General features: G+C 40.5%; 1 protein-coding gene across 1 annotated transcript in view; it reads left to right on the top strand.

Annotated features, from left to right (window-relative positions):
• Window positions 1-19,576, top strand: part of zcchc4 (zinc finger, CCHC domain containing 4) — a 93,392-nt gene extending 73,816 nt beyond the window's left edge. Inside the window, exons 8-13 of the mRNA XM_060825122.1 lie at window positions 3,375-3,469; window positions 8,080-8,201; window positions 10,253-10,328; window positions 13,415-13,466; window positions 14,587-14,731; window positions 19,079-19,576. Coding sequence (XP_060681105.1) covers window positions 3,375-3,469; window positions 8,080-8,201; window positions 10,253-10,328; window positions 13,415-13,466; window positions 14,587-14,731; window positions 19,079-19,244 — 656 coding nt within the window. The 3' untranslated portion in view covers window positions 19,245-19,576. The remainder of the gene's footprint in view (window positions 1-3,374; window positions 3,470-8,079; window positions 8,202-10,252; window positions 10,329-13,414; window positions 13,467-14,586; window positions 14,732-19,078) is intronic.
• Window positions 19,577-26,359: the final 6,783 nt, after the last annotated feature.

Genomic DNA, 26,359 nt, shown 5'->3' with positions numbered 1-26,359 from the left:
TAGCCACCCTCCAATCCGCAGGAAATGATCCCAAATCTATCGAACTCTGGAAAATAATCACCAACGCATCCACGATTTCTCGAGCCACCTCCTTTCGAACCCTGGGATGTAGACCATCAGGCCTTGGGGACTTATCAACCTTCAGACCTAACAGTCCCTCCAACACCAATTCCTGGCAAATATAAATTCCCTTAAGTGCAGGTCCTTCAGCCACTGTTACCTCAGGGAGATTGCTTGTGTCTTCCCCAGTGAACACAGATCTGAAGTACCAATTCAATTCTTCTGCCATTTCTTTGTTCACCGCAATATATTCCCCTGCTTCTGTCTTCAAGGGTTCAATTTTAGTCTTAACCATTTTTTTGCCTTTCACATACCTAAAAAAACTTTTACTATCCTCCTTTATATTATTGGCCAGTTTGCCTTTGTACCTCATTTTTTCTCTGCGTATTTCCTTCTTAGTAATCCTCTGTTCTTCAAAAGCTTCCCAGTCCTCTGTTTTCCCACTCACCTTTGCTATGTTATACTTTTTCTCTTTTAACTTTATATGTTTCTTAACTTCCCTCGTCAGCCACAGCTACCCATGCCTCCTCCTGGGATCTTTCTTCCTTTTTGGAATGAACTGATCCTGCATCTTCTGCATTATACACAGAAATATCCGCCATTGTTCCTCCACTGTCATCTCTGCTAAGGTATTGCACCATTGAACTTTGGGCAGCTCCTCCCTCATAGCTCCATAGTTCCCTTTATTCAACTGAAAAATTGTCACTTCCGATTGTACCCTCTCCCCTTCAAATTGCAGATTGAAGCTTATTGTATTCTGGTCACTACTGCCCAATGGCTCCTTCACTTCGAGGTCCCTGACCAATTCTGGTTCGTTGCACAATACCAGATCCAGAATTGCCTTCTGGTCAGCTCCAGCACCAGCTGTTCTAAGAATCCATCTCTAAGGCACTCCACAAAGTCTCTTTCTTGAGGTCCAATACCATCCTGATTCTCCCAGTCTACTTGCGTGTTGAAATTTCCCATAACAACTGTAGTAACATCTTTGCGACAGGCCAATTTCAGCTCCTGATTTAACTTGCATCTGACATCCAGACTACTGTTTGGGCGCCTGTAGATAACTCCCAAGAGGGTCTTTTTATCCTTAGTACTTCTCAGCTCTATTCACACTGACTCTACATCCCCTGATTCTAGGTCCCCCCACGCAAGTGACTGAATATCATCCCTTACCAACATGACCACCCCACTCCCTCTGCCTGTCAGTCTGTCCTTACGATAGCACGTGATTACGATAGCCTTGAATATTCATTTCCCAGGCCCTGTCCACTTAAAGCCACGTCTTAGTTATCCCACAATATCGTATCTGCCAATTTCCGAAAGAGCCTCAAGCTCATCCATCTTATTTCTAATGCTTTGTGCATTCATTAGATTATTTACAATGTGGAAACAGGCCCTTCGGTCCAACAAGTCCACACCGACCCGCCAAAGCGAAACCCACCCATACCCCTACATTTGCCCCTTACCTAACACTACGGGCAATTTAGCATGGCCAATTCACCTGACCCGCACATCTTTGGACTGTGGGAGGAAACCGGAGCACCCGGAGGAAACCCACGCAGACACGGGGAGAACGTGCAAACTCCACACAGTCAGTCGCCTGAGGCGGGAATTGAACCCGGGTCTCTGGCGCTGTGAGGCAGCAGTGCTAACCACTGTGCCACCCACAATACATGTATAGTATTTTTAATTTGTTACTGCCCTCCCTCACCCTTCCCATCAACTCCTATTTCACTCAACTTTACAGCATGATCCCTTTCTGAGTTTTTTGCCTCATTGATACAGTTGTCTTTCTTGACTTCTCTTGTTCTAACTTTCCCTCCAATTCCCTTAAACATCCAGTTTGTCCCCTCCCCCCTGCTATTTAGTTTAAATGTAGCTGTGTTGCAGTAGCAAACCTGCCTGCCAGAGTGCTGGTCCCTAACCTATGAAGGTGCAAACCGTCTCTCTTGTAGAATTTATGCTTACCACAAAACATACCCCAGTGTTCCAAGAATTTATACTCTTGCTTCCTGCACCAGTTCCCCAGCCACACGTTCAAGTCCATTATCTCCCTGTTTCTGGCCTCACCAGCCCAAGAAACTGGAAGCAAACTGGAGATAACCACCTTGGACGTCCTGCTTTTCAGCCTTCTTCCTAGTTCTCCGAAGTCCCGCTGTAGTATGTTCTTCCTCCACTTCCTGATATCATTTGTGCCGACATGTACCACCACCTCTGGCTCTTCACCTTTGTCCTTGAGGATTTCCTGCACTCTGTCTGTGATGTCTTTAGCCCTGGCACCAGGAAGGCAACACACCATCCTTAAGTCCCACCTGCTGCCACAAAAACCCCGGTCAGTTCCTCTCACTATGGAGTCCCCTATTTACCACGGCTCTGTGCGATGATCGACTCTTCCACTCTGTCTCCATGCCAACTTTTGATTGACAGACCTGGCTGCCTCGCGGACTGGCAGTGTCATCTGTCTCTACTGTTTCGAAAAGATTCAACTTGTTCCTGACAGGTACTTCCCCCGGCGTCTCTTGCACCTATCTCCTCTCTGCCTTCCTCATCGTCTGCTCTGTTCTGCTCTCTTCTGGTATGGTCGGTGTAATAACCTTGCTGAAGGTCTTGTCCAGAAAGATGCCATTCTCTCTGAGCCTCAGGTCCTCGAGTTCTTTCATCGGTGCTGCAATATGTTCTGTCAGTAGCTGAACGTGCACACACTTTCCACACTTATATGAGCCAGACACACCAGAGTCGTTGACCTCCCACATCAAGCACGTAGCACACTGAACCAGCTGGGCAGTCATGTCTTCACCCTCTTCAACTGTGGCGTAATCACTTCACTCAACCTCCTTGTCAAAGACTCCTGAGCTAAAGCCTCATTCTTAAATCTACAGGAACTTCCTCAGACCCTCTTTTTGGGGCAAGTCTGTGGACTTGTAACTTAGGTTAGAGGAGGAGGGAGGGAGGGTGGCCGTACTTTGCAGGACCTGGGGTCTAGAACACACCCACTCAAATAACAATCACTTACCTTCCTGACCGGCTTTGCGCTCTGCCTTCACTCCCACCCAGCTCCTGCCGCTCTCTGATGCGAAAAGCATCAATACAGTATAATTTTGTTTTGTTTGTATTGAGTTTTGTTTGATTTGAAATCTACATAATCAGCAAATATTTTGTAAATAGTAAATAAAACAGACACTGAGCTAGCAGATGTCAGCTGTAAAGAATAATGGACAGTGATGTAGCTAAGGATGTAGCTAAAGGATGATTTCTCATTTGATGTTCGTACTGAGGAACTTAACACATCAATATCTTCTAATTTTGTTTTCATTCAGTTAATGAGGAGTTGCCAATAATTTGGATTTTTCCTTACTTTTTTGAACCTCGTATTCGGCAATATTTCCCAACGTTGAGCATGTTGGATTACCAGGTGAGGGGATTCACCGTATGCTTGATATTCTCGCTGTGTGTAAACTGAGATCAGTGAAAAATTGCCACATGATTTAATCTGCAACTAGGATAGTTTTGGTGGTCTCTGGCCATGCAAAATTTATAATGTTTATAGAAGCGACCAATCCTTGGACAGTTTTGCATTTTTAAGTTAGGCTGCGTACAAAATTACACACTTAGATGCTGAGTATTTTAAGCAGCGCACAGTATTGAGTTTGTACCCTTCATTAGGAATTTCTTCCTGTCTATAGTCAGGCACAAATGAATGAATTAACTCAGTCACCATTCACCAGCCGTGCAGTTATTACCTCAGCTAGGAATTGAAAATGTTGTTGTCTTAATTGTTCAAAATAATACTACTACAGCTTCATGCTTCAGGCCTGGAGAATATCAAAGGAAAGTTTGTATTTGATGATTACTGTAAAACTGAGATATCAACTGCAAAGCTGGTGGGTTTGTACCAGACTATAGATAGGAAGGAATTCCTGAAGAAGGGTTTTTGACTGAAATGTCGACTCTCCTGCTCCTCGCATGCTGCCTGACCTGCTGTGCTTTTCTAGCACCACACTCTCGACTCTCATCCCCTCACTTTTGCCTCCTTCTGATATCAGTCTACCCTCCAGCAAACTGTAAGGTGAGTCACTTCACAAACCAGAGATAAAGTGATACCAAGTAAATGTGAACAGCACTGATATCAGAGGGATCCTGTGAATCTTTATTATTTTTGGATGTGCCTCAAGGAGCAAATATACTACTCAGGGCCCACCAGAAAAACTTGTCCCTGTCATTCTAAGCTTTTTAGTTCCCTCTCTCAAATGATACCTGTCTATGTTTTAACTCTGAGCACTTACCTTCAGACCCAGGAGTTTTCCCATGGGCCACCCGGTTGGCTTTCTGCCAAATCCTGCTCTCTACTTTGGGATTTACAGGCTGGGAAAATTTTAATCAAGTCAGGTAATGTTATAATGAGGTTAAAGTGGTTTCTCCCTCAGACTGGCAAGACTCTAGGGGTTTATCGCTTTCTGGACAAGTCTTTTATTCCCCTGTAGCCGCTTTGAACCATATTGCAGAATTATTTGATACTTCTGGGCTCGGGTGTTAATGTTTCAATTTCAATATCAGCTGTCCTTTTAGTGTTTTCAAGTAAGATTCCTTATTGTTGCTGAATTAGGAACAGTTTTGAGCTGGGGTCTCGAAGGCAGGTTAATATTGTGGAAATAGGTTTTTATACGAAGAGTCTCTTCTCTGCTGTTGCTTTTGATTATTCTTCATTCCAGCCTGAATCAAATCACCCCTCACTCTGCTGTATTTAAGGAATGCCTACCCTCATTGCTTTTGATCATTCTTCATTCCTTCATATGTGGAACTGAAGCTTACTGAAATATTCCAACCCTTATGGCTTGGGTTTGGCAATTTAACATATTTCTTTTTAGGGTGTGTGTGGAAGAACCAGAATTTCTTCTTAGCCCATATCAATTTAAGAGAGTTTTTAGTTTTTGCCCTGAGGCATACTTGGCTTGAGATTGCAAGATATGATATGGGTGCAGCTTTTAAAAGATTGCAGTGAGCTCTTAACTGGGGAAGCTGTGGTAGAAATCGAAAATGTTGACTTAATTGTTCAAAATAATAATAATAGCTGATAGAAGCACATACTACTACAACTTCATGCTTCAGGCCTGGAGACTATCAAAGGAAAGTTTGTATTTGGTGGTTACTGTAAAACTAATGTAACAACTGGTGGTGGTGACTGAGCTAATTTATTTATTTGGGCCTGACTATAGATAGGAAGAAGTTTGATGGAGATACTAGAATGTTGCCCTTCAGCATTCATTACAGGAGTCAGCTTGCTGGTTTTGAAATAAAACCTAGCCAGGAGAGTCTTTTGTTTGGCAATGTAGACTGTTTTCTCAATCCTCAGGATGTAGAAAGGAAAATCCTAAGGAAACTTTTACATATATAAGGAGCAGAAGGTGGCTAGAGAAAGCATGGATAAAAGGATGCGGCAGAAAAAAAATTACAGCTGCTTCTTCTCAGCTAGGTCAATTCATGATATTAAGAAATGGTTGAAGGCACTGCATACAGCAAAGGCCTTTACTACTTTCACAGCTTAAACTTACATCCCCTTTAGATTCCCTACACTGTGGAAACAGGCCCTTTGGCCCAACCAGTCCACACCAACCCTCCGAAGAGTAACCCACCCAGACCCATTTCCATCTGACTAATGCATCTAACGCTACGGGCAATTTAACATGGCCAATTCACCTGACCTGCACATCTTTGGACTGTGGGGGGAAACCGGAGCACCCGGAGGAAACCCACGCAGACACTGGGAGGATGTGCAAACTCCACACAGTCAGTCGCCCGAGGTTAGATAAAGAGTGGGTCCACTCAAGGACAAAGGATGGAATTTATGCACGGAACCAGAAGATAGGACATTATATTGTCTCAGTGGTTAGCACTGCTGCCTCTCAGCAACAGGGACCCAGGTTCAATTCTAGCCCCTGGCGACTGTCTGTTTGGATTTTGCACATTCTCCCCATGTCTGTGTGGGTTTCCTCCGGATGCTCCGGTTTCCTCCCACAGTTCAAAGATATGCTGATGAGGTGGATTGGCTGTGCTAAATTGCCCATGGTGTCCAGGGATGTGCAGGCTAGGTGGATTAGCCATGGGGAATGCAGGGTTACAGGGATGGGTAGAGGGGTGGATCTGAATGGGATGCTCTTTGAAGGGTTCCTGTGGACTTGATGGGCAGAATGGCCATATGCACACTGTAGGGATGTTATGACATGTAACTAAGAGGTAGATGAGGTCATTAATGAATACTTTGCATCAGTATTTGCAAAGGAGAGGGACATGGGAGATGTTGAGTTTTGGGAGGGATATGTTGATGTTCTATATCTTTTCAATATAAAAAAGGAAGTCATGTTCGGTGTTTTCTAAAGCATTAGACAAGTCCCCAGGACCAGATAGGATTTATTCCCAGAATGCTGAGGGTGTCAGGTGGGGAAGTTATTGGAACCTTGTACGAATACTTTGTATCTTCTTTAGTCACAGGAGAGGTTCCAGAGACTGGAGAATAATCAACATTGTTCCTTTGTTTAAGAGTCAGTTGTAGGGAAATTATTGAAAAGGATTCTCAGAGATAGGATTTACTCACATTGGCAAAAGTATAGAGTTATTAGCATTAGGCAGCATGACTTTGTGGAGGGAAAGTCATATCTCATAAACTGGATTGATTTTTTTTTGAGTATTTGATAAAGATGATTAATGAGGCAAGATGTTTTCTATATGTACTTTAGCAATGCCTATGACAAAGTCGTTCATGGCTAGTACAAAAAAATGAAGTCACATTGGATTTGTGGTGAGCTGGTTGGATGGATTCCGAACTGTCTTCATCATAGACAGAGCCGCAATGAAAGGCTACTCTTCAGACTGGAGATCTGAGACCAGCAGTGTACAGCAGGGATCAGTGCTTGGACCTCTCTTGTTTGTAATGTGTTTTAATGATTTGGAGGCGAATGCAGGTGGCCTGATTAGTAAGTTTGCAGACAACCCAAAGATTCAGGGAGCTGTGGACAGTGAAGAGAATTGCCAAAGGATAGAGATAGGTCAGAGACTTTTAGAGAAAAGACAGATGGAATTTAATGTGGACAAATGCAATTTGATGCATTTTTAAAGATTTACTGTAAGATGGAAGTATACAATAAATGGTAGAACTCTTCCTTGTATCAACATAAAGTGGGATAGTTGTACAAGTCCACAGTTCCCTGATCAAGCAGGCATATGGCATGCTCGCGTTCAACAGTTGGGACATAGAGTATAAAAATTGGCAAGTCATATTGCAGCTGTATAGGACTTTAGGCCACATTTAGAATATTGTGTACAGTTCTGGATGCCACACAACTAAAAGGATGTGGAAGCCTTGGAGAGGGTACAGAGACAGTTTACCAGGGTGTTGCTTGGTTTGGAGGGTACTAACTATGAGAAGAGATTGGTCAAACTTAGTTTGTTTTCACTTGAACTTCGTGGGATGAGTGGGGACCTGATAGAAGTTTACAATATTTTGAGGGGCATGGATAGAATGGATAGTTAGAGTTTTTTCTCCCCCAGAGTAGAAATGTCAGCTAGTAGGGGACGTAGATTTAAGCTCAATGGAGATAAGTTTAAAGGAGATTGAAGGCAAGTTTGTTATACAGGAGGGTGGTAAATGCCTGGAATGCACTGCCAGAGGAGGTGGTGGAGGAGGATACAATTGCAATGTTTAAGAGGTATCTTGTTGGCTATCTCTATGCAGCAAATGAGGGAGAAAGACCATGTAGAGGCAAAAGGTGTTATGTTTTGGTGCAGTCTTAATGTCCCGAATTGCTGTACTGTTCTTTGTTCTTCTTTATGTAGATTATATGCAGACCTTTTTGTGGGTACTAGAACAACAAAAAGTGGTCATATAGCCACAAAGATGATATTCATACTGTAAATGCTGTGGAACACATAACTTGACCGTATCTAAACTAGAAAGGTGGAGGAATTCAGTTCAGATAAACTAAAAGAATAGACATTACCTGAAAGCTAATAATTATGGTTTCATCTTAGGTGGATTATGATAATCATGCATTATATAAACATGGGAAAACAGGACGAAAACAGTCCCCAGTTCGCATATTTACCAACCTTCCTCCTAAAGACATTATTTTGCCGGCAGAAGAAGGGTACAGGTAAGTAGCACCCAATGAAAATGTTGGATCTAATAAACTGCTTTTAACTTGGAATCTTCTGAATCAAAGTGGCAAATGGAGGAAAATGGTTCTTATAACAAAATCTTTTAACAAAGAGTCAAAATGATTGCAATTGAAACGTTTCATCTTCTATGTAAAGTAAAAGTATGAAGACAGCAGATTCTTAACTTACCACCAAGGTTCTTATGTCCTTGTAACTCATGACATTGGCCTACTTGAACTGGCATTACGGAACAAATCAAGAAGCAAACAGGTAGACTTATTATTTTAATTTCTGATGATATGATAATATATGGATGTACGTTTGCTTGCTGAGCTGGAAGCTTCATTTTCAGATGTTCCGTCACCATGCTAGGTAACATCATCAGTGAGCCTCCGGTGAAGCACCAGTCTTATGTCTCACTGTTTATTTATGTGTTTAGGTTTCCGTGGGTTGGTGATGCCATTTCCTGTTCTTCTTTTCAGCAAGTGGTAGATGGGGTCCAAGTCGATGTGTTCATTGATCGAGTTCTGGCTGGAATGCCCTGCTTCTAGGAATTGTCATGCATGTCTCTGTTTGGCTTGTCCTAGGATAGATGTGTTGTCTCAGTCAAAGTGGTGTCTCTCCTTATCTGTATGTAAGGATACTAATGATAGTGAGTCATGTCTTTTTGTGGCTAGTTGATGTTCACGTATCCTGGTGGCTAGTTTTCTGCCTGTTTGTCCAATGTAGTGTTTGTCACAGTTCTTGCAAGGTATTTTGTAAATGACATTAGTTTACTTGTTGTCTGTATAGGGTCTTTCAATTTCATTAGCTGCTGTTTTAGTGTGTTGGTGAGTTTGTGGGCTACCATGATGCCAAAAGGTCTGAGTCGTCCTGCAGTAATTTCTAAGATGTCTTTGATGTAGGGGAGTGACTAGGGATTCTAGGCATATTTTGCCGGCTTGTTTGGGTTTGTCAGTGAGAAATTGGCGGACTGTATTCATTGGGTGCCCATTCTTCTTGAATACGCTGTATAGGTGATTTTTCTCTGCTCTGTGTAGTTCCTGTGTGGTGGCTCATTGAAATAATGTTCTAATGCAGCTTCGTTTGAGAGTGTTGGGATGATTGCTTCTGTGGTTGGTATTCGGTCCGTATGTGATGTTTTCCTATAGATGCTAGTTTGAAGTACCCCATTGACTGTTCATGCTACTGTGACATCTAGGAATGGCAGTTTGCTGTTGTTTTCCCCTTCTTTTGTGAATTTTATGCCAGTAAGGATGTTATTGATAGCCTTGAAGGTTTCCTGTAATTTGTTTCATTTAATGATGACAAAAGTGTCATCCACGTAGCGGACCCAAAGTTTGGGTTGGATGATTGACAGAGCTGTTTGTTCGAGTCTTTGCATTACTGCCTCTGCTAAGAATCCTGGTATCAGAAATCTCATGGGTGTTCCATTGATTTGTCTGTAGGTTTTGTTATTGTAAGTGAAGTGGGTGATGGGGCATAGGTCCACTAGCTTGACAATGCTGTCCTTGCTAATGAAGTTAGTAGTGCTTGGTGTTTGTGTCTTCAGTTCCTCTAATATTGTAGTGTTTTCTTGGCCAGGTTGATGTTGATGGATGTGAACAGGACTGTTATGTTAAAGGAGACTGTTATTTCATCCTCTTCTACCTTGGTGTCTTTGATGGTAGTCAGGAATTCTTGGGTGGAGTGAATGGAGTGGCATGAGTCTTCTACTAAGTGTTTTAGTCTTTGGTGTAGTTCCTTGGCTAATCTGTACGTTGGTGTTCTAGGTAGCAGGACCATGGGTCTAAGGGGTCTTCTGATAATATATACGTGCATTTTGTTGCAAGATCAAAAAAAATATAATTTACTACTGTCATATGACATTTTGGTATTTACTTCAATGACAGTTGTTTGTCTTTGTGACTTCTAAGTTGGTAACTAACTTTAATCAATAAATTCAGTCCATTTTGATCAAGGTGAAATATTTCAGCATTTAAGAATGTAAATATGTATTCTCTGGTTATAAAGTTGCATTTTTACAAATTCCAGTCTTTTCCTCTAGGTTCTGTTCATTTTGTGAGCGATATGTATCCTCAGCAAACAGACACTGTGAGATATGCCAGGCCTGCACATCAAAAGTAAGCAAGCTTTTACCTGTGTGACGCTGGGTTGGAGATAATTTTAGTTTTTTTTATTATGATTTAACATATTAAACAATTTTGGTAAGCTATCTCAGTGAACAAAGCAAAATACTAAGAGAAGAGCCCAGGATGCTGTGATATCTGTCTTAGCATCGCCAATAGATGGAAGTTATAGGACTGACTAGCACCAACCTTGGATACTTCGATGCTTCGTAAATGTTAACAACATTTTTGCTTAGTTTCTCTGGTCTTAGCCATCATGTCCTGTCAGAGTTCATCTTGGTCATGTGACTCGTGACCTGCTCTCATAGCCCTATTTTCAATAAATACTGACCACCTACATCCTCCTCTTGGCTGCTACATTAACCGATTTTGTTAACTGTTTTCTCTGTCAAGTGTTGTCGCTGAAATCTGCTGTCGTAACCATCTCCTCAAAAAATCAACCCTTGACCCAACTCCCCTTATAACTTCATGCCCCATCTCAAACCTCCAAAGTCTTTTGGAAGTGTTTGTGTTCAAATCTCTGTCAATCTTCTGTGAAGCTCTCTGTTTTACTGTACTGAAATGGCTTTTGCAGCTTGTTGTTATGACTTTGATATGACTGTTCTAAAGGTAAACTTTCCTTGCTCATCCTTCTCGATCTGTCTGCAGCCTGTGAATCAATCAATCATCCTGTCCTTCTCCAGTACCTCTCCAGCTGGGTAGTAATATAGTTGCTTGCCTTCATTCTTATTTGTCTAATGTAGCTAGAAGATAGCCTGCAATGGAGCCTGTATTGTTACCTTTGTTATATTCCCCTCCCATTTTTCATCCATATATTACACTTCTTCAACATCATCTACAAACTAGGAAAACTGAGTCAACTTTGCACCTACACTGACAACATCCAGCTTGTCCAACATCCAATACCAGATCAGAAATTTACACCAACCAACTATCGAACAAACCAAAACCATTGTCCTTCAAGCCTCCTCCAAACTCTGTTCCAGAGCCACTGACTCTATCTTAATCCGGCAACTATCTGATTTCTGATCTGTTTGAAAGCACGATTCACTGATTGGTCTTACATTTTACTTCAGAATCACTATAGTGTGGAAGCAAGCCATTTAGCCCATCAAGTACACACCGAGCCTCTGAAGAGCATCTCATCCAGATTCACCTCTCTATTGTATCCCTGTAACCCTGAATTTTACCACGGCTAATTCACCTAGCTTGCACATCCCTATGCACTATGGGTAATTTAGCGTGGCCAGTCGACCTAAGAGTGAAGCCAGGCAACTATATTACTACCCGGCTGGAGAGGTACTGGAGAAGGACGGGGTGATCAATTGATTCACAGGCTGCAGACAGATCGAGAAGGATGAGCAAGGAAAGTTTACCTTTAGAACAGTCATATCAAAGTCATAACAACAAGCTGTAAGAGCCATTTCAGTACAGTAAAACAGAGAGCTTCAGGGAAGATTGACAGGGATTTTTGGCAGGAAACCGGAGCACCCAGAGGAAACCCATGCAAACACTGGGAGTGTGTGCAAACTTCACACAGACGGTCACCCGACGGTGGAATCAAACACTGGTCCCTGGTGTTGTGAGGCAGCAGTGCTCACCACAGAGCCATTGTCCCGCCCTTTAGGTTCTCAATGTGATTTAAAACCCAAGGCACAAGTCATCAAAAAGAACACCAGTAAAATTATCTTCTCACATCTGAGCTGAATCATTATAGCAAGTGTACTCCTTTAGAATGCACTTAGTCATTTCATCTGGGTGATGGATTTGTGGAACCAAAAGCTCTGGGTGCATATGTAATGTGGGCAGTGATGTCTTGAAATGGGAATATAGTTCAATGGTAAGTGTTGGAAATATTTCCATTGACTTTTGACATTTTACATAGTACTCTGACCTGACAAACTCAGGACTGGAGCTCTGTATCTTAGAGTCAGTTGAAGGGTATATGTGCTTTTGTTGTTTGAGGCCATGATAACTGGTTCCAAAGTTGACATGTTGGTAAATTCAAGACTGAAATGCAGCAAGATTTGGTATCGACATTTTACAAACCAGTCAGCATTCCAAGATTAAAGGCTGCAGTTACATGATTCATGACAGTCAACCTTTAATCAAGCACATATTGTTTGATTTTTTTTAGTTTGGTTTGCTCTACTGTTATAAATGATCTTCATTATTTACCAAAATTGTTGCTGTATCTATGCTGGTTAAATGCTAAACAATTATAACTGATAGTGGAATTTAATTAGTTGGCATAAACGGTGTCCTTTGTAATGGTCTCGGTTTAACTAGATCTTTAAATAGTCCCCATTTAACATTTTGCATGCCATTTTACCTCACAGCTTTTTATTTATTTTGCAGATTGTCTTTAGCTTATTTTGTTCTTGACCCCACGCCCATTATTGAAAGATTATTTTCTGTGCCACTTGTGGTCCTTGCTCTCAGTTAAAACGTACCTCGTCATTGCAGACAGTACTTGACCCATGACCCAACAACCAAGTCTGGTCTTTGTGGTTTTGTATTTACAGTCTCCCATTTACTCCATTCCCTTTTCCAATACAGTTTTGGTTTGCACCAAAGGCCAGAAGAAAATAACTTGCCCGGAAAAATAAACGGAAAGTTAGGAAAGACACCGTAAGGCGGACTTGTCTTCAGAATGGCACAAGTGATGGTTTGGAATAGCTAGCAGTCACTTTGTGTGTGGACAAAGAACATCTGAGGTGTGGATGGATAAATTTGTAATAATGGAGTTATAATTATGATATTCTTGGTCTTGTGCTGCAAAAGAATATTTGCAGATACTGCTGAGATAAGGAATTACTTTACTTAAGAGACACCTTAGGGTGGCTTTGAGACAGATTGTGATTTTACATTGCTTCCTTTGCATCACACCATCAGACTGAACCCCTTGTCCTACACTAATCAGAGAAATGGTGCACTTGAAAGTGCTTTTTAGTGTTGTAACTTTCTCACTACCTAATCTTATGATTGGGAACTTAAATGATAACCTTTTGTACTCTGTTCTAAAATATATTTTTATAAAGTTTCTGGTTTAGATTAACACTGTTTCCTGTTCCTAATAGGATGGTAGGCAATGGAAACACTGTAAGACGTGCAACAAATGTGTTAAACCATGTGAGTAGAACACAGTATCCAATCACTCTGCTTACTAGATGTGCATTATCTAATGTACAAGAATATTTAATCCACAAAGTGACATGATTATCTGGCTCATGGATAGGATGAGGCCTTGATGAAAACCAGGTTAAAAAAATGAATTTGAACTGAAGTTAAATAAATCACAGAATCTCATCATATTTTACATGTATTTTAGCGTACTTTCCTTTTCATACAGTGTTTTGCAATTTCATTCAGTAGGAAAAGGATATTATGATGGGAGTAAAAAGTGGTGCCCAATGCAACGAGTGAAAAGACTCAGTGGGGATATACTTGTTTAAAGAAAAGTTTTCTGATAAATGTTGCATTTCAGTAATTTGCTATCTGGAATTCATTGTTTAAAAATGCCTACTGGAGTGTAAATCACACTTTAGTTTCCAAAGTAATATTTTTAATAAGGTTCATTTACAATTCAAATATGTTCACTTTAAATCTATTCTTATTGCAATTTCTCAGGTGGCCCTCCCATACATTTATAACCTGAATGCAAATTTACCTGGGGCAGGTCAGTCAGGGGTGATTTGTCCCAGTCTCTAGCCATTTAAGGTCCACCTTCTGCACATTCTTAGTCTTGCGGTTATCAGGAGAAGGTCCAGGGCAGGAGGGATTGCCAGCAGGTGACCCTGCTTGGGTCTGGATTGCCACCCTCAAGTATCACCCTGCTTCTCAAATAGCAACAGTCTACCATTTGAAAAATCCTGCAGCAGACGTTTTGATGTCACTGTCCCATTTGAAGTGACAAGTATTCATTGTGACTTTCACCATTGAAACAAAGCCCCATTGTGAACTTCAGGATCTTGCAAAACTGGCTTATAGATAAATTTTTAAAAATCACACAATGCCAGGTTATAGTACAACAGGTTTATTTGGAAGAGCAATGCTCTGAAAGCTTGTATTTCCAAATAAACCTGTTGGACGATAACCTGGTGTTGAGTTGTGTGGTTTTTAAACTTTGTCCACCCCAGTTTAACACCGGCTCTTCGCAATCACTTCTAGAAAAAGTACATTGTCAAAATGATGCTGTCATTTTTAAATTACAGTTTCATACCATTCCAAGCAGTCATTTTGTCTTTTCCAGCCTGGATTCACTGTGACACCTGCTGTCGGTGTGTCCTCAAGCAGCACTCTTGTGGGGAGGCTGGGGAAGGATGCTTTATTTGTGGAAGCTCTGAGCATAAACGCAGAGAATGTCCTCACACAGCATTCCTCGAAAGGACCTCTTCGTGAGTTGATGATTTTAAAATGTTAATATAATGAAATAGAAAGGTGATTTAAGTCATTTCCTCTGGTCCCAATAATCACAGTTAAACAGCTGACTAACCGTGATGAAGGAAACTGACTGCTGTAGTTTTATGGAGTTTTGTACATCACAGTAACAAAGTGAACAAATAGTTGATTATTCCCAAGATTGTTGCTGCCTGTTGGACTCCTATCTATGCCTCCATCCTCAAATGTGCTTTACATTTCCTCGTTTGCCATGCTTTGTAATTTGTTTTCAATACAAAATGTCTACGTAATTTTTCACTCTCCAATTCTAAATTATTTGGGAGTAAACCAAAATGAAACTATGCACCTCTGCTATCCATTTCCTATCAATCTGATGAACACCTTTTAGCCTTCTGTTTTGCTTGCTAATCCCTTGCCCGTCTTTCTAACCATATGCACTTCTTGAGTATGGGGACACTCATGATTCTGCAAAGGAGTTAGTTTCCATGTATCTGGTACCCTTGTCCTTCTCGAGGTCACGGTTTTGGTATATACTGTGGCCAACGTGCATTTCTGGTTAAGGGGAGTAAATATTGAAGATTGTGGCAGGCTGCTTTGTTCTGAATGATGTGAAGCTTCTTGAGAGTTGATGGAACTGCACTCATCAAAGCAAGTGGATGGTATTTCATCACAGACCTGACTTGTGCCTTGTTGGCGATGGACAAGCTCTGAGCAGTCAGGAGGTGAGTTACTCATTGCAGGTTTCCTAACCCCTGATATGCTGTTGTCATCACAGCACTTGTGTGGATGGTCTGGTTTAGTTTTTGATCATTGGCAAACCCCAGGATGTTGATTTAGGGGCTTTAGTGATGGCACTGTGACTGAAAGTCAAATACAAAGAACAAAGAAAATTACAGCACAAGTACAGGCCCTTTAGCCCTCCAAGCCTGCACTGATCCAGATCCTCTATCTAAATTTGTTACCTATTTTCTAAGGATCCGTATTCCTCTGTTCCCTGCCCATTCATGTATCTGTGTAGATATATCTTAAATGAATTGATCGTGTATGCCTCTATCATCTCCGTTGATAACGTGTTCCAGGCACCCACTGCCCTCTGCATAAAGAATGTTCCATGCATATCTCCCCTAAACATTTCCCCTCTCATCCTGAACTCGTGATCCCTAGTAATTGAGTCCCCCACTATGGGAAAAAGCTTCTTGCTATCCACCCTGTGTATATCTCATGATTTTGTACACATTAATCAGGTCCCCCCTCAACCTGTGTCTTTCTAATGAAAATATTCCTAATCTTTTCAACCTCTCTTCATAGCTAGCATCCTCCATACCAGGCAACACCCTGGTGAACCTCCTTGCACCCTCTCCAAAGCATCCACATCCTTTTGGTGATGTGGTGACCAGAACTGTACACAGCATTCCAAATGTGGCCGAACCAAAGTCCTATTCAGCTGTAACATGACCTGCCAACTCTTGTACTCAATGCACCGTCCGATGAAGGAAAGCATGCCATATGCCTTCTTGACCACTCTGTCAACTTGTGTTGCCACCTTCAGAGTACAATGGATCTAAACATCCAGATGTTTCTACACATCAGCTTTCCCCAGGGCTTTTCCATTTACCATGCAGTTCGCTGTTGAATTGGTTCTTCCAAAATGCATCACCTAGCATTTGCCCGGATTGAACTCCCACCAATCTATATTCTGCTGCATTTTCTGATAGTCCCCTTCACTATCTGCTATTCCACCAATCTTAGTGTCATCTGCAAATAGTTAAATTCTATCTTGTTGGAGGTGGTCATTGCCTTATACTTGTGTTGCATAAAATGTTACTTACTATTTATTAACCCACGTTTGGATTTTGTCTGGGTCTTGCTGCATATGGACACTGAATACTTGAGTACCTGAAGAATCGTGAATGCTGCTGAACACCAGGAATAATCCCCACTTCTACCTTACGATGAAAGTGTACCCAGTTCTCTTGCCCCTCATCTGTTGCAGCAGTTCAAGAAGGCAGTGTAAGATTTTGTGATTCACATTTTAAAAAATAAATTCACTCGTGGGATGTGAGCATCGCTGTCTAGGCCAGCATTTGTTATCCCTATCTAGTTGCCGTTGTGATGGTGGTGGTGAGCTGCCTTCTTGAATTGCTGCAGTCCATGTGCTGCAGGTAGACCCACATTGCCCTGAGGGAGGGAATTCCAGGATTTTGATTCAATGACAGCAAAAGAATGGCAATATGTTTCTAAGTAAGGATGGTGAGTGGCTTGGAGGTGAACTTGAAAGTGATGCTGCCCATTTTCTAGATGGAAGTGATTATGGGCATGGGAGATACTATTTAAGGATTTTTGATGAAGTTCTGCAGTTCATCTTGTAGATAGTACACACTGCTGCCTTGGAGCACTGGTGGAGGAGAGAGTGGCCAGCTTTGTCCTGGATGGTGTCAAGCTTCATGAGTGTTGCTGGAGTTGCTTCCAACTGGGCAACTGGGGAGTATTCCATCACACTCCTGACTTACGCCTTGGAGATTGCAGACAGGCTTTGAAGAGTCAAGAGTTGACTTACTCACTAAAGTATTCCTAAGCCTTTGACCTGGTTTTTAATGGTGCCACTTTATTTAATGGTGAGTCTAGTTGATTTCTGGTCAATGGTAACCCTTGGCATACTAATATTTAGATTTTGGTTTCACTTTCCAACATTGTCTTTCTATTCCGCTTACTGCTTTTGGTTTATGAAGTTATTTGTTATGTTTTATAGGGTGTAAGTTTCTTGCTGAACTGTAGGTTTAATATCCAGATGTTTCATTACCTGGCTCGGTAACATCATCAGTGGCGACCTCCAAGTGAATCGAAGCTGTTGTCTCCTGCTTTCTATTTATATGTTTATCCTGGATGGGGTTCCTGGGGTTTGTGGTGATGTCATTTCCTGTTCGTTTTCTGAGGGGTTGATAGATGGTATCTAGATCTAGGTAATGAAATGTCTGGTTATCAAACCTACAGCTCAGCGAGCAAACCCACATCCTAAACCTCAACCTGAGCTACAAACCTTCAAAACCTTGTTATGCTTTATGTTTACAGTAATGTTATGCTGTTTGATGTATGCTTTAACCTTCTGTTGTCTTGCTCAGTTTTGTTTAGTTAATTCCAAGTTGTTGTCCGTGATTCTTTCTGAGCTTACTACCGTGTTAGATAGCTTTGCATGTTCCCTAAACTTAATATCAACAATTGCTATGTACACATTGAGGTTTACCCTCAAAATTACATTTAAATGTTTATATGCATAGGTAATTTAATGTTTCGGGTAATCATAGAATTTAAGTTTGTTTACGTATGCATTCCCATTTGGGCCATCTGCTCTGCCATTCAGTCATTGCTGATATGTTTGTCAAGCCCAATCTTGTACCTTCTCTCCATAACCCTTGATGCTTTTGTTAATCAAAAACCTATTCATATCTGTCTTAAAGACACTTAAAGACTTCACTTCCAAAGCTTTCTGTGGCAATGAGTTCCACAGATTGACCACCCTCTGGCTGAAGAAATTCCTCCGCATTTCAGTTCTAAAGGGTTGTCCCTTCACTGAGGCCGTGCCCTCAGGTCCTAGTCTTGCATACCAGTGGGAACATTTTCACATCTGTTCTATCCAGGCCTCTTAGTGTTGTGTAAGCCTATCCCACACCCTCATTTGACAAGCCCTTCATCCCATGGATCAATCTTGTAAAGCTCCTCTAGAAACCCTCCAAGATCAGCACATCCTTCCTTAGAAAGGGGGGCAAAACTGCTCCAAGTATTCCAAATGTTGTCTAACCAGAGTTTTACATTACCTCAGCAGTATATCTCTGCTGTTTTATTCTAGCCCTCTTGAAATGCGTGCATTTGCTTTCCTAACTGCCTATTGAATCTGCTTTCTAGTTCAGGATTTTCTCAAGTCGCTTCCTGCTACAGTACCTAACCTCACACTTTCCCACACTGTATTGCCACTTTTTTGCCCACTGTCCTAACCTGGCCAAGTCCTTCTGCAGCCTCATCACTTCAACATTACCCGTCCCTCCACCCAGCTTTGTGGCATCTGCAAATTTAGCAACAGTGCCCTCAATTTTAGTGACATAGGGGCAAATGCAAAGATCTAAGTCATGCAAATATTTGGCAGAGCTAGTGCAAAGTAGTTCATCTGCCTTTACTTCCCTTCATGAGAAGTACCTGATTAATGTTTGCCCAAAGTCAGTAATTAGACGTTTGTGTACTAGCAACTGCAGATATATTCTGTGCAGGACCAGCACCAGACCATATCGTGCAGTTCAGAACTCTTATGGCTATTAGATACTTCATAATTATTTATTTTCTTTTGCATACAGTGAAGGGGCAAAACCACGTAAAAGAAAATTTTTGGAGACAGAGAAAGACACTGCTGGAAGAAAATCTAAAAATCAAGCACAAAAGATAAGTACCCAAAAGAAGAAAGCAATGAAATTGGTAATCGGGAAGTCAAAAAAGAAGCAGAAGAGAAAGAAACAGCAGTAGTTGAGAGACAGACTATGTTCTGAGCCAGGTGATGTGGCTTTCCTTGACAAACACAATCTCATTTCTGCTTTATCAAAGTGCACACAATGAACACTCTCACTGAGAATGTAGGAGCCACTGAGCTTTGTCTCTTCCCGTTGCACTTTTCCAACTTTAATGCCTTATTTGCTGCAAATGTTGGACACGTTTCATCAACATGCCAGTGAATATTTGGATAGAAATATTAAAAACCCTGTGGGCCTCATGCCACTTTTAGAATCCCATGTTTCCCAATGTATATTCTCATTTATTTGAAAATGAGAAAACTCACCAGTTTGTGTAAGTTTTGTGATTGTTCTCAACAATTTCAGCTTGTGCAATAGGTCAATAAAACTTTTGTTTTGGTTCCTAAAAGTAGAGTTTACAAAAGCTGTATATTCATGGATTAAGTTTATTCAATTAATTTGAGTTTGGTGAGATTGCATTTAATTTCAGAAGAGCACACAAGTTGCTTTCATGTTTTTCTTTGGATTAATATTGCATTCAAGTTCACAAAATAGTTCACTTGATGACTATCAAAGGAACCACATCAAAGAAAAAACTCTTCTTTAAGTAGCTCATGTGACTATAAGATAGGAAAATATTGCAATTTAATGTCTAATACACCATGCATCCTGGTGGTTTGAATAGTGCTTTGTTCTTTTGTTTTCTTTGCAAGTATAAATTATTTATATTGCAGTGAAGGAACATGTTAATTTAAAAGAATAACAACAGAACATTGTATATTCAGTAATATTCCAAATGGAGCAACTAAACTATCACACTAATTATGTTGCATGTGAAAGACCAAATTTATAATATGTTGGATGTGAATTGGGAAATATTTTAAAAAGTTAATTATTGCAAATTATTTAGTCACAATGCAAACTTGCACAACAGTTAATAGGATGTACTGTTTAATAACAGTTATAGACTCATAAGAAAATTATTTTATTTTTCCCAAAAACACTTTAATACTGTTGAGATTCTTACTCATGTACTGGTGCATACCATCCTAATATGCTTAATATTAATAGAGCGGAAAGCTTCTGAAAAACTAAGACCTAAATATTTTGATTGGAGTTGGGAACAGAGTTAGGGCAGTTATCAGCTTTCCAAATCCAATCCAGGAAAATGCAGCTTAGAACTTCAGTTTATGTTCGGGTAGTTGTATCTGGGGATGGGGCCTGTGTAAAAGCTCTCCAGCTGTCACTCCCGCACCATTTTATTTGCCATATGTCACTCCACTAGGATCCACCACATGCAGAACTCAAACCACGCTGAGATTTTTTTAAAAAATCAAATATCTATTACAAAAAACACATTGATTATCCTTAACTTTATTCCCTTAATGCTCCACTCAGGTTTATAAGTAGTTGAGACTGAATGTTTGAGAAGAATTCCAATGTGTTAAATGCCAATTCACTTGAGGGTATGATCACACTCTAAAATAAATTATTCTACTCATATGTTATGGTACCTTCAAAGTGAAACTTAGCAGTGTTATCGACAACATTTTGATAGTAAACCACACAAGAAATAAGGACAGGTGAAAAAGGCTTAAATTTACAAATGTCTCTTATCAAAGGAAAGCATTAGAGATATGGAAATGATCTGGGAAAGAATGTCAGAACCTGGGACTTTGCAGCTGAATTCAGAATTGAAGAAACATTGAGACCCATGAGGGGTGTGAAGATAGAGGGAACCTGGCCAGAGAAGGGGAGATCCCTGATCTGTGGCATTGAGCTACTCCCTGGGAAAACTTCCTGAAGCAACAGAGAAACCAGATTTTTTTTTTCCCATGTACTCCTTGTTGAATCAGGAAGCTTCAGTTTGCCAAAACTAAGTGCCACACTCTACCAGATTGAGGTAGGGGGGCAAAGCTGCATTGAAAATAATATGCACAAATAATAAAAACAGGTATATAAAAACCTATTCCTCTTTGAGAGAAAGGACACATGGAATATGTTACAAATTGGACAGGTGGATTCAAAGCAAAATTTACTGTGCGTGGAATTGAAATAAAAGAATTTGCCCAATCTTGTAGCAAAGTGGAATAGTTTTTGCAAGCTTGTGCCTGAGTTAGCTGCCTTTTAGGGTTCAGAGTGTTCTTTCAACAAATTTCCTGCTTCGTCAGAGGCTGAAAGCTGCACTGGTTTTCAACAGGTGTGTTTTTAAAGACTCCAACACTTTTTAAGCTTAAAGTATTTCAACTGTTATCCTGATCAAAGTGCAAAAGGGATATTGAAACAGTCATTGCACAAGATAGATCTTTTATAGTCAATAATTCTTTTGAAAAATATTCTTTTATATTCACATATTAACTGTGAATATAAGTGAAATGCAAAGCATAGGTGAACTATTTAAGGCTCTGGTTAGATTAGTCATTTTACCCCTGCTCCAAGTAATCCTCTGTTAGATATTTTATTTTTCAGTTTAGGTTTTAAAAAATATTGGCCCATTCTTCGGTGTTCCTGCAGTGCTAGATGGTGAAATTAAAGCCTACAGTTGTGAGTCCTTCCAGTGTCCAGTATTAACGTGAAGACATAGAGAAGAAACATGGAAGGTGGTTTAAAGAGCCTAAACCCAGAGTCCACCTTGGGCTTCAAGGCATGGCCATCATTAACTACACCATGGTCTGTAGACAAGCCACTGGTGAAAATACCTCTGCCATGAATTCCAGTTCCTGCAAACTTTGCAGGGAAGAGTCAGCGTGTAAGGGATGCATTGGTCCACCACTGCAGGCACTATTCAACAATCCCAGGATTCAAGTCCTTTTGCAACATTTACAGGTGTACAAATCTGAAGAGTCCTCAAAATTTATGGTAACATGGTGTTTGATTTTCTTCAGAATACTTCTGTTTCTCTATCACAGGGAAAGCTAGCATTGCCAAATCACACATAAACAAACCAGATGCACAAAGTTTCCAAGATACAGTATTTACAAATAGGTTAAAACAAATCATTGTGCCCAAACCTAGTTTCTACAATTTATGAAGCATTATCCCTTGCTTTACATGTACTGCGTGACTAATGGAATGCAATGGGAAAAGCCATCTAGGTATGTAGCAATTAGCAGATAACAAAGCTTAAAAAGGCTGTGTTTCAAAACAGGTATTGACTCTGAATAACTACCTGGTAAAATATTACAATTTCTTTTCCACTTTAAAATTTACTTCATGTTGTTCCATACATTGCATGATAAATTGTTGACAAGTGCTTGTGACAGCCTGCAAATAGGAAAGATGGTATATAAATGCAGAGGATGTTAATATAAACGAAGAAACAAAAACTTTATAGGGTATGTAGGATCATTTATCTTATTTTACAGTAGTAGATCAGTGTTTCTTCCATAGTACATTGTTTGTGTTGATGCAAATTTTGAAAATATGATATTGATCTTATTTAAATAAAAGAACTGCATGTGTCTTGCTCTTCATTCTCCTGTGGAGTAGATTCCACTCTGTTGCAGCCACATTGTCTCAGTGATCCAACTGACTTCACTGGTGATAAGTATATTAGGCTGAGGAGGAGAGTGAAGAGTACAGCCGCAGCAACAATTACAATAGCAGTGATCCCTGATAAAATGCAAAAGAAAAATTACTCTAATTGAAAAAGGTTGCCATGAAAAAAACCAGAAAAATCTACAACTTAAATGTAATTATAAAAACTAGAACAGGTAATTACCTTTGCCAAGAAATGAATGAACAATACTAGTTTTGTTTGCTTGAGATGCTTTTGGTAAAAATGCAAGATTAGGCTCATTCGAGCAGTTAAAAAGAGAAAGTGGCAACTGGCTCATCCAGAGCCCTTTGAAGCTCTCAGGACTGTTACACAACATATCGAGCTGTACCTGTAACCATGAAAAACAAGTGTTCTAGGTTACAGTCTGTACAAAATCTGGAATATACTGGTGGCTTACTTTATATAGCATTTTACTAAGGGTTTGGCTGTGCATGATTATTTTCAGGAAGACAATTCTTTTATGCCTGTCACATCCTAATATTCTAAGTAACAGTGATCACCTTCTTCACAATGCAAAATAAGTTATGACAGCATACAATGTGATAGAAGATAAAGTTCAGGAGCACAACGGAATTGTACAATATGACTAGGGGGATGATAAAATTAGAAAATAAATTTAGAAAGGAGATCTAATTGATTAATTTGATGAGGGAGAAGAGAACTGACACCAAATGTAGTGATATATTTGACAGTGAACAAGGTTATCTAAATTCAAAGGGATCCTTGATCATTTGGGCCAATGGGCTTAAGGAGTGGCAGATGGACTTTAATTTGGATAAATGTGAGGTATTGCATTTTGGTAAGACTAACATACAGTTAATGGTAGGGCCCTGGGGAATGTTGGCAAACAGAGAGATTTAGGGGCTCAGATACATAGTTCTTTGAAAGTTACATCACAAGTAGACAGGGTAGTTTGGCACCCTTGCCTTAATTGCTCAGATTACGGAGTGTAGGAGTTAGTATGTCATGTTGTCGTGGTACAGGATGTTAGTGAGGCCACTTTTGGAGTACTGCATGCAGTGCTGGTCACCCTGCTATAGGAAGATATCATTAAATTGGAGAAGGTGCAGAAAGGATTTACAAGGATGTCACTGGGACTGGAGGATTTGAGTTATAAGGGGAGGCTGGATCAGCTGAAATCTTTTTCACTATAGCACAGGAGATTGAGGGGTGGCAGAGGTTTATAAAATCATAAGGGGGCCATAGATAAGGTGAGTAGCAAAGACCTTTTCCCTAGGGTGGGGAATTTCAAATCAGAGGGCATATTTTTAAGGTGAGAGGAGAAAGATTTAAAAGGGACCTCAGTGGCAACTTTTTCACAGAGAGTTGTTGATGTGTAGAATGAACTGCCAAACAAAGTGGTGGATGTAGGTGCAGTTACAACATTTAAAGACATTTAAACAGATACATGAATAGGAACGGTTTAGAAGGTAATGGGCCAAATGGGACAATTTTAGTTTGAGAAACTTGGTCAGCACGGATGAGTTGGACTGAAGGTTCTGTTTCTGTGCTGTATGACTCTTATTTGTATCACACATTACAATCTGCGTATCACTTTAGACATTAGATTTATTACATGGCTGAATATAAGTAATGCCATAAGGCCCCAGGATTATAATTTTACTGATTATGTGAGTGAAAATCAGCTATGAATTTAGGATTATCATGTGGAATCTGAAAGATTATATGAAATCAAACTCTGAGATGTAGTACAAAGTGTGTATTGCAGGAAAATGTAACTTTTTAAAGTGTATTACAGCAGGTTCAATGTTTACATTCTATTTCCAGTAAAGGTTTAATGTAGGATTTGGAGTTTCAGATTCCAAAATGAATATGGTCAGGATCACTTGGGCAGTTCAAGGAGAAGAAACATCAAACAACATAATTGTATTTGAGGTCTGAATTAATTCTTTGGAGTAAGGTCAAGTGTGGGATGTTAGATTTATTCTTGTACTTGTTAGAGATAGGAGTAAGAGCATGCAACTGATAAGGAAGAATTGACAAACCTTGGACTTCTCATTTCTTTCATGGGGCGTGGGCATCACTGCCAAGGCCATCATTTGTTTCCATCCCTAACTGCTGTCAAGCTGCTGACTGACTGCCTCAAATCACTAGACCATGTGGTGTAAATTACATCCACAATGTTGTCAGGGACTTCTAAGATTTTGACCCAGCAACAGTGAAAAAGCAGCAAAATAGTTCCAAATTACTTTGTTGTGTGGCTTGGAGGGGAACTTGGTGGACAGCCACTGGAGAATCAGAGAGTGAGTTAAATAATCGCTGCTGAATCCTCAGCCTTCAGAGAACACTTGGAGCCCCACACAAGTTATGTGGCTAGCTCAGTCCAGGTTCCAGTCAATAGTAACCCTGAGAGTGTTGATGGTGATAATTCATCAATGTCGTTGAATATGAAGGAGAAATGGTTAGATTCTATTGTTGAAGATAGTCATTAACTGGCATTTGTGCAGTTCAAATGTTACTTACCAATAGTGAGCCGAAACCTGAATATTATCTAAGTCTGGCAACACATGGACAATGACAACTTCAGTTTACTGAAGAAGGAAATCAGGATGACGAAAAGCCTTGGCTGAAAGATTAGGGAGAATCCAAAGAGGTTCTTTAAATATTTTGAAGAAAGAAGAATAACTAGAGAGAGAACAGGACCTTTCAAGGTCCGAAGTGACATGTATGTGTAGAATAGCAGGAGATGGGCGAGGTACTCGATGAATATTTCTTCTCTGTGTTTACTATGGAGAAAGACATGAAGACTTGGGAAGTTAATGATGATATATTGGGGACAGTCCATATCACAGAAGAAGTGGTGCTGGATGTATTAAAATGTATGAAGGTGGATAAATCTCCTGATCCTGACCAGATATATCTAAGAACTTTGCAAGAGGCTAGAGAAGAAATTGCAGGGGCCTGGCTGATATTTTGCATCATTGTTAGCCTCATAGGTGAGGTCCCAGAAGACTGGAAGGTTGTGCCGTTATTCAAGAAGGGCTGCAAAGAAAAACCTGGGAACTATAGATCAGTAACCCTCACGTCGTGTAGGTCAGTTACTTAAGATTCTGAGATAAGATATCCATGCTTTTGCAAAGACAGTTTAATTAGGAGTAGTCAGCATGGCTTTCTATATGGGAGATCATGCCTCACAAATCTGTCAGAGTTCTTTGATGAAGTGACCAGGAAGGTTGACAAGGGCCAGACAATAGATGTAGTCTATATAGATTTCAGTAAGGCCTCTAATAAGGTTCCATATGGTAGGCTGCTCTGGAAGGTTAGATCGCGTGGAATCCAGGGGGAACTGGCAAATTGAATACACAATTGGCTTGATGGTAGGAAACTGTTAGTGATAGGATGCTGGTCGGACTGGAGGCCTGTGACTAGTGGAATGCCTCAGGGATCGGTGCTGGGCTCATTACTGTTTGTTATCTACATCAATGATTTGGATGAGAATGTACAAGGCATGATTAGGAAGTTTACTGATGACACTGAAATAGGCAATATCGTGAACAGTGAGGAAGGTTCTCAGATATTGCAACAGGACTTTGTTCAGCTGGAGAAGTGGG

The sequence above is a fragment of the Hemiscyllium ocellatum genome, chromosome 1, assembly GCF_020745735.1.
Source record: "Hemiscyllium ocellatum isolate sHemOce1 chromosome 1, sHemOce1.pat.X.cur, whole genome shotgun sequence".
Taxonomy (NCBI): domain Eukaryota; kingdom Metazoa; phylum Chordata; class Chondrichthyes; order Orectolobiformes; family Hemiscylliidae; genus Hemiscyllium; species Hemiscyllium ocellatum.
The sequence above is the reverse complement of the archived record's forward strand: the minus strand, read 5'-3'. Positions and strand labels throughout refer to the sequence as shown.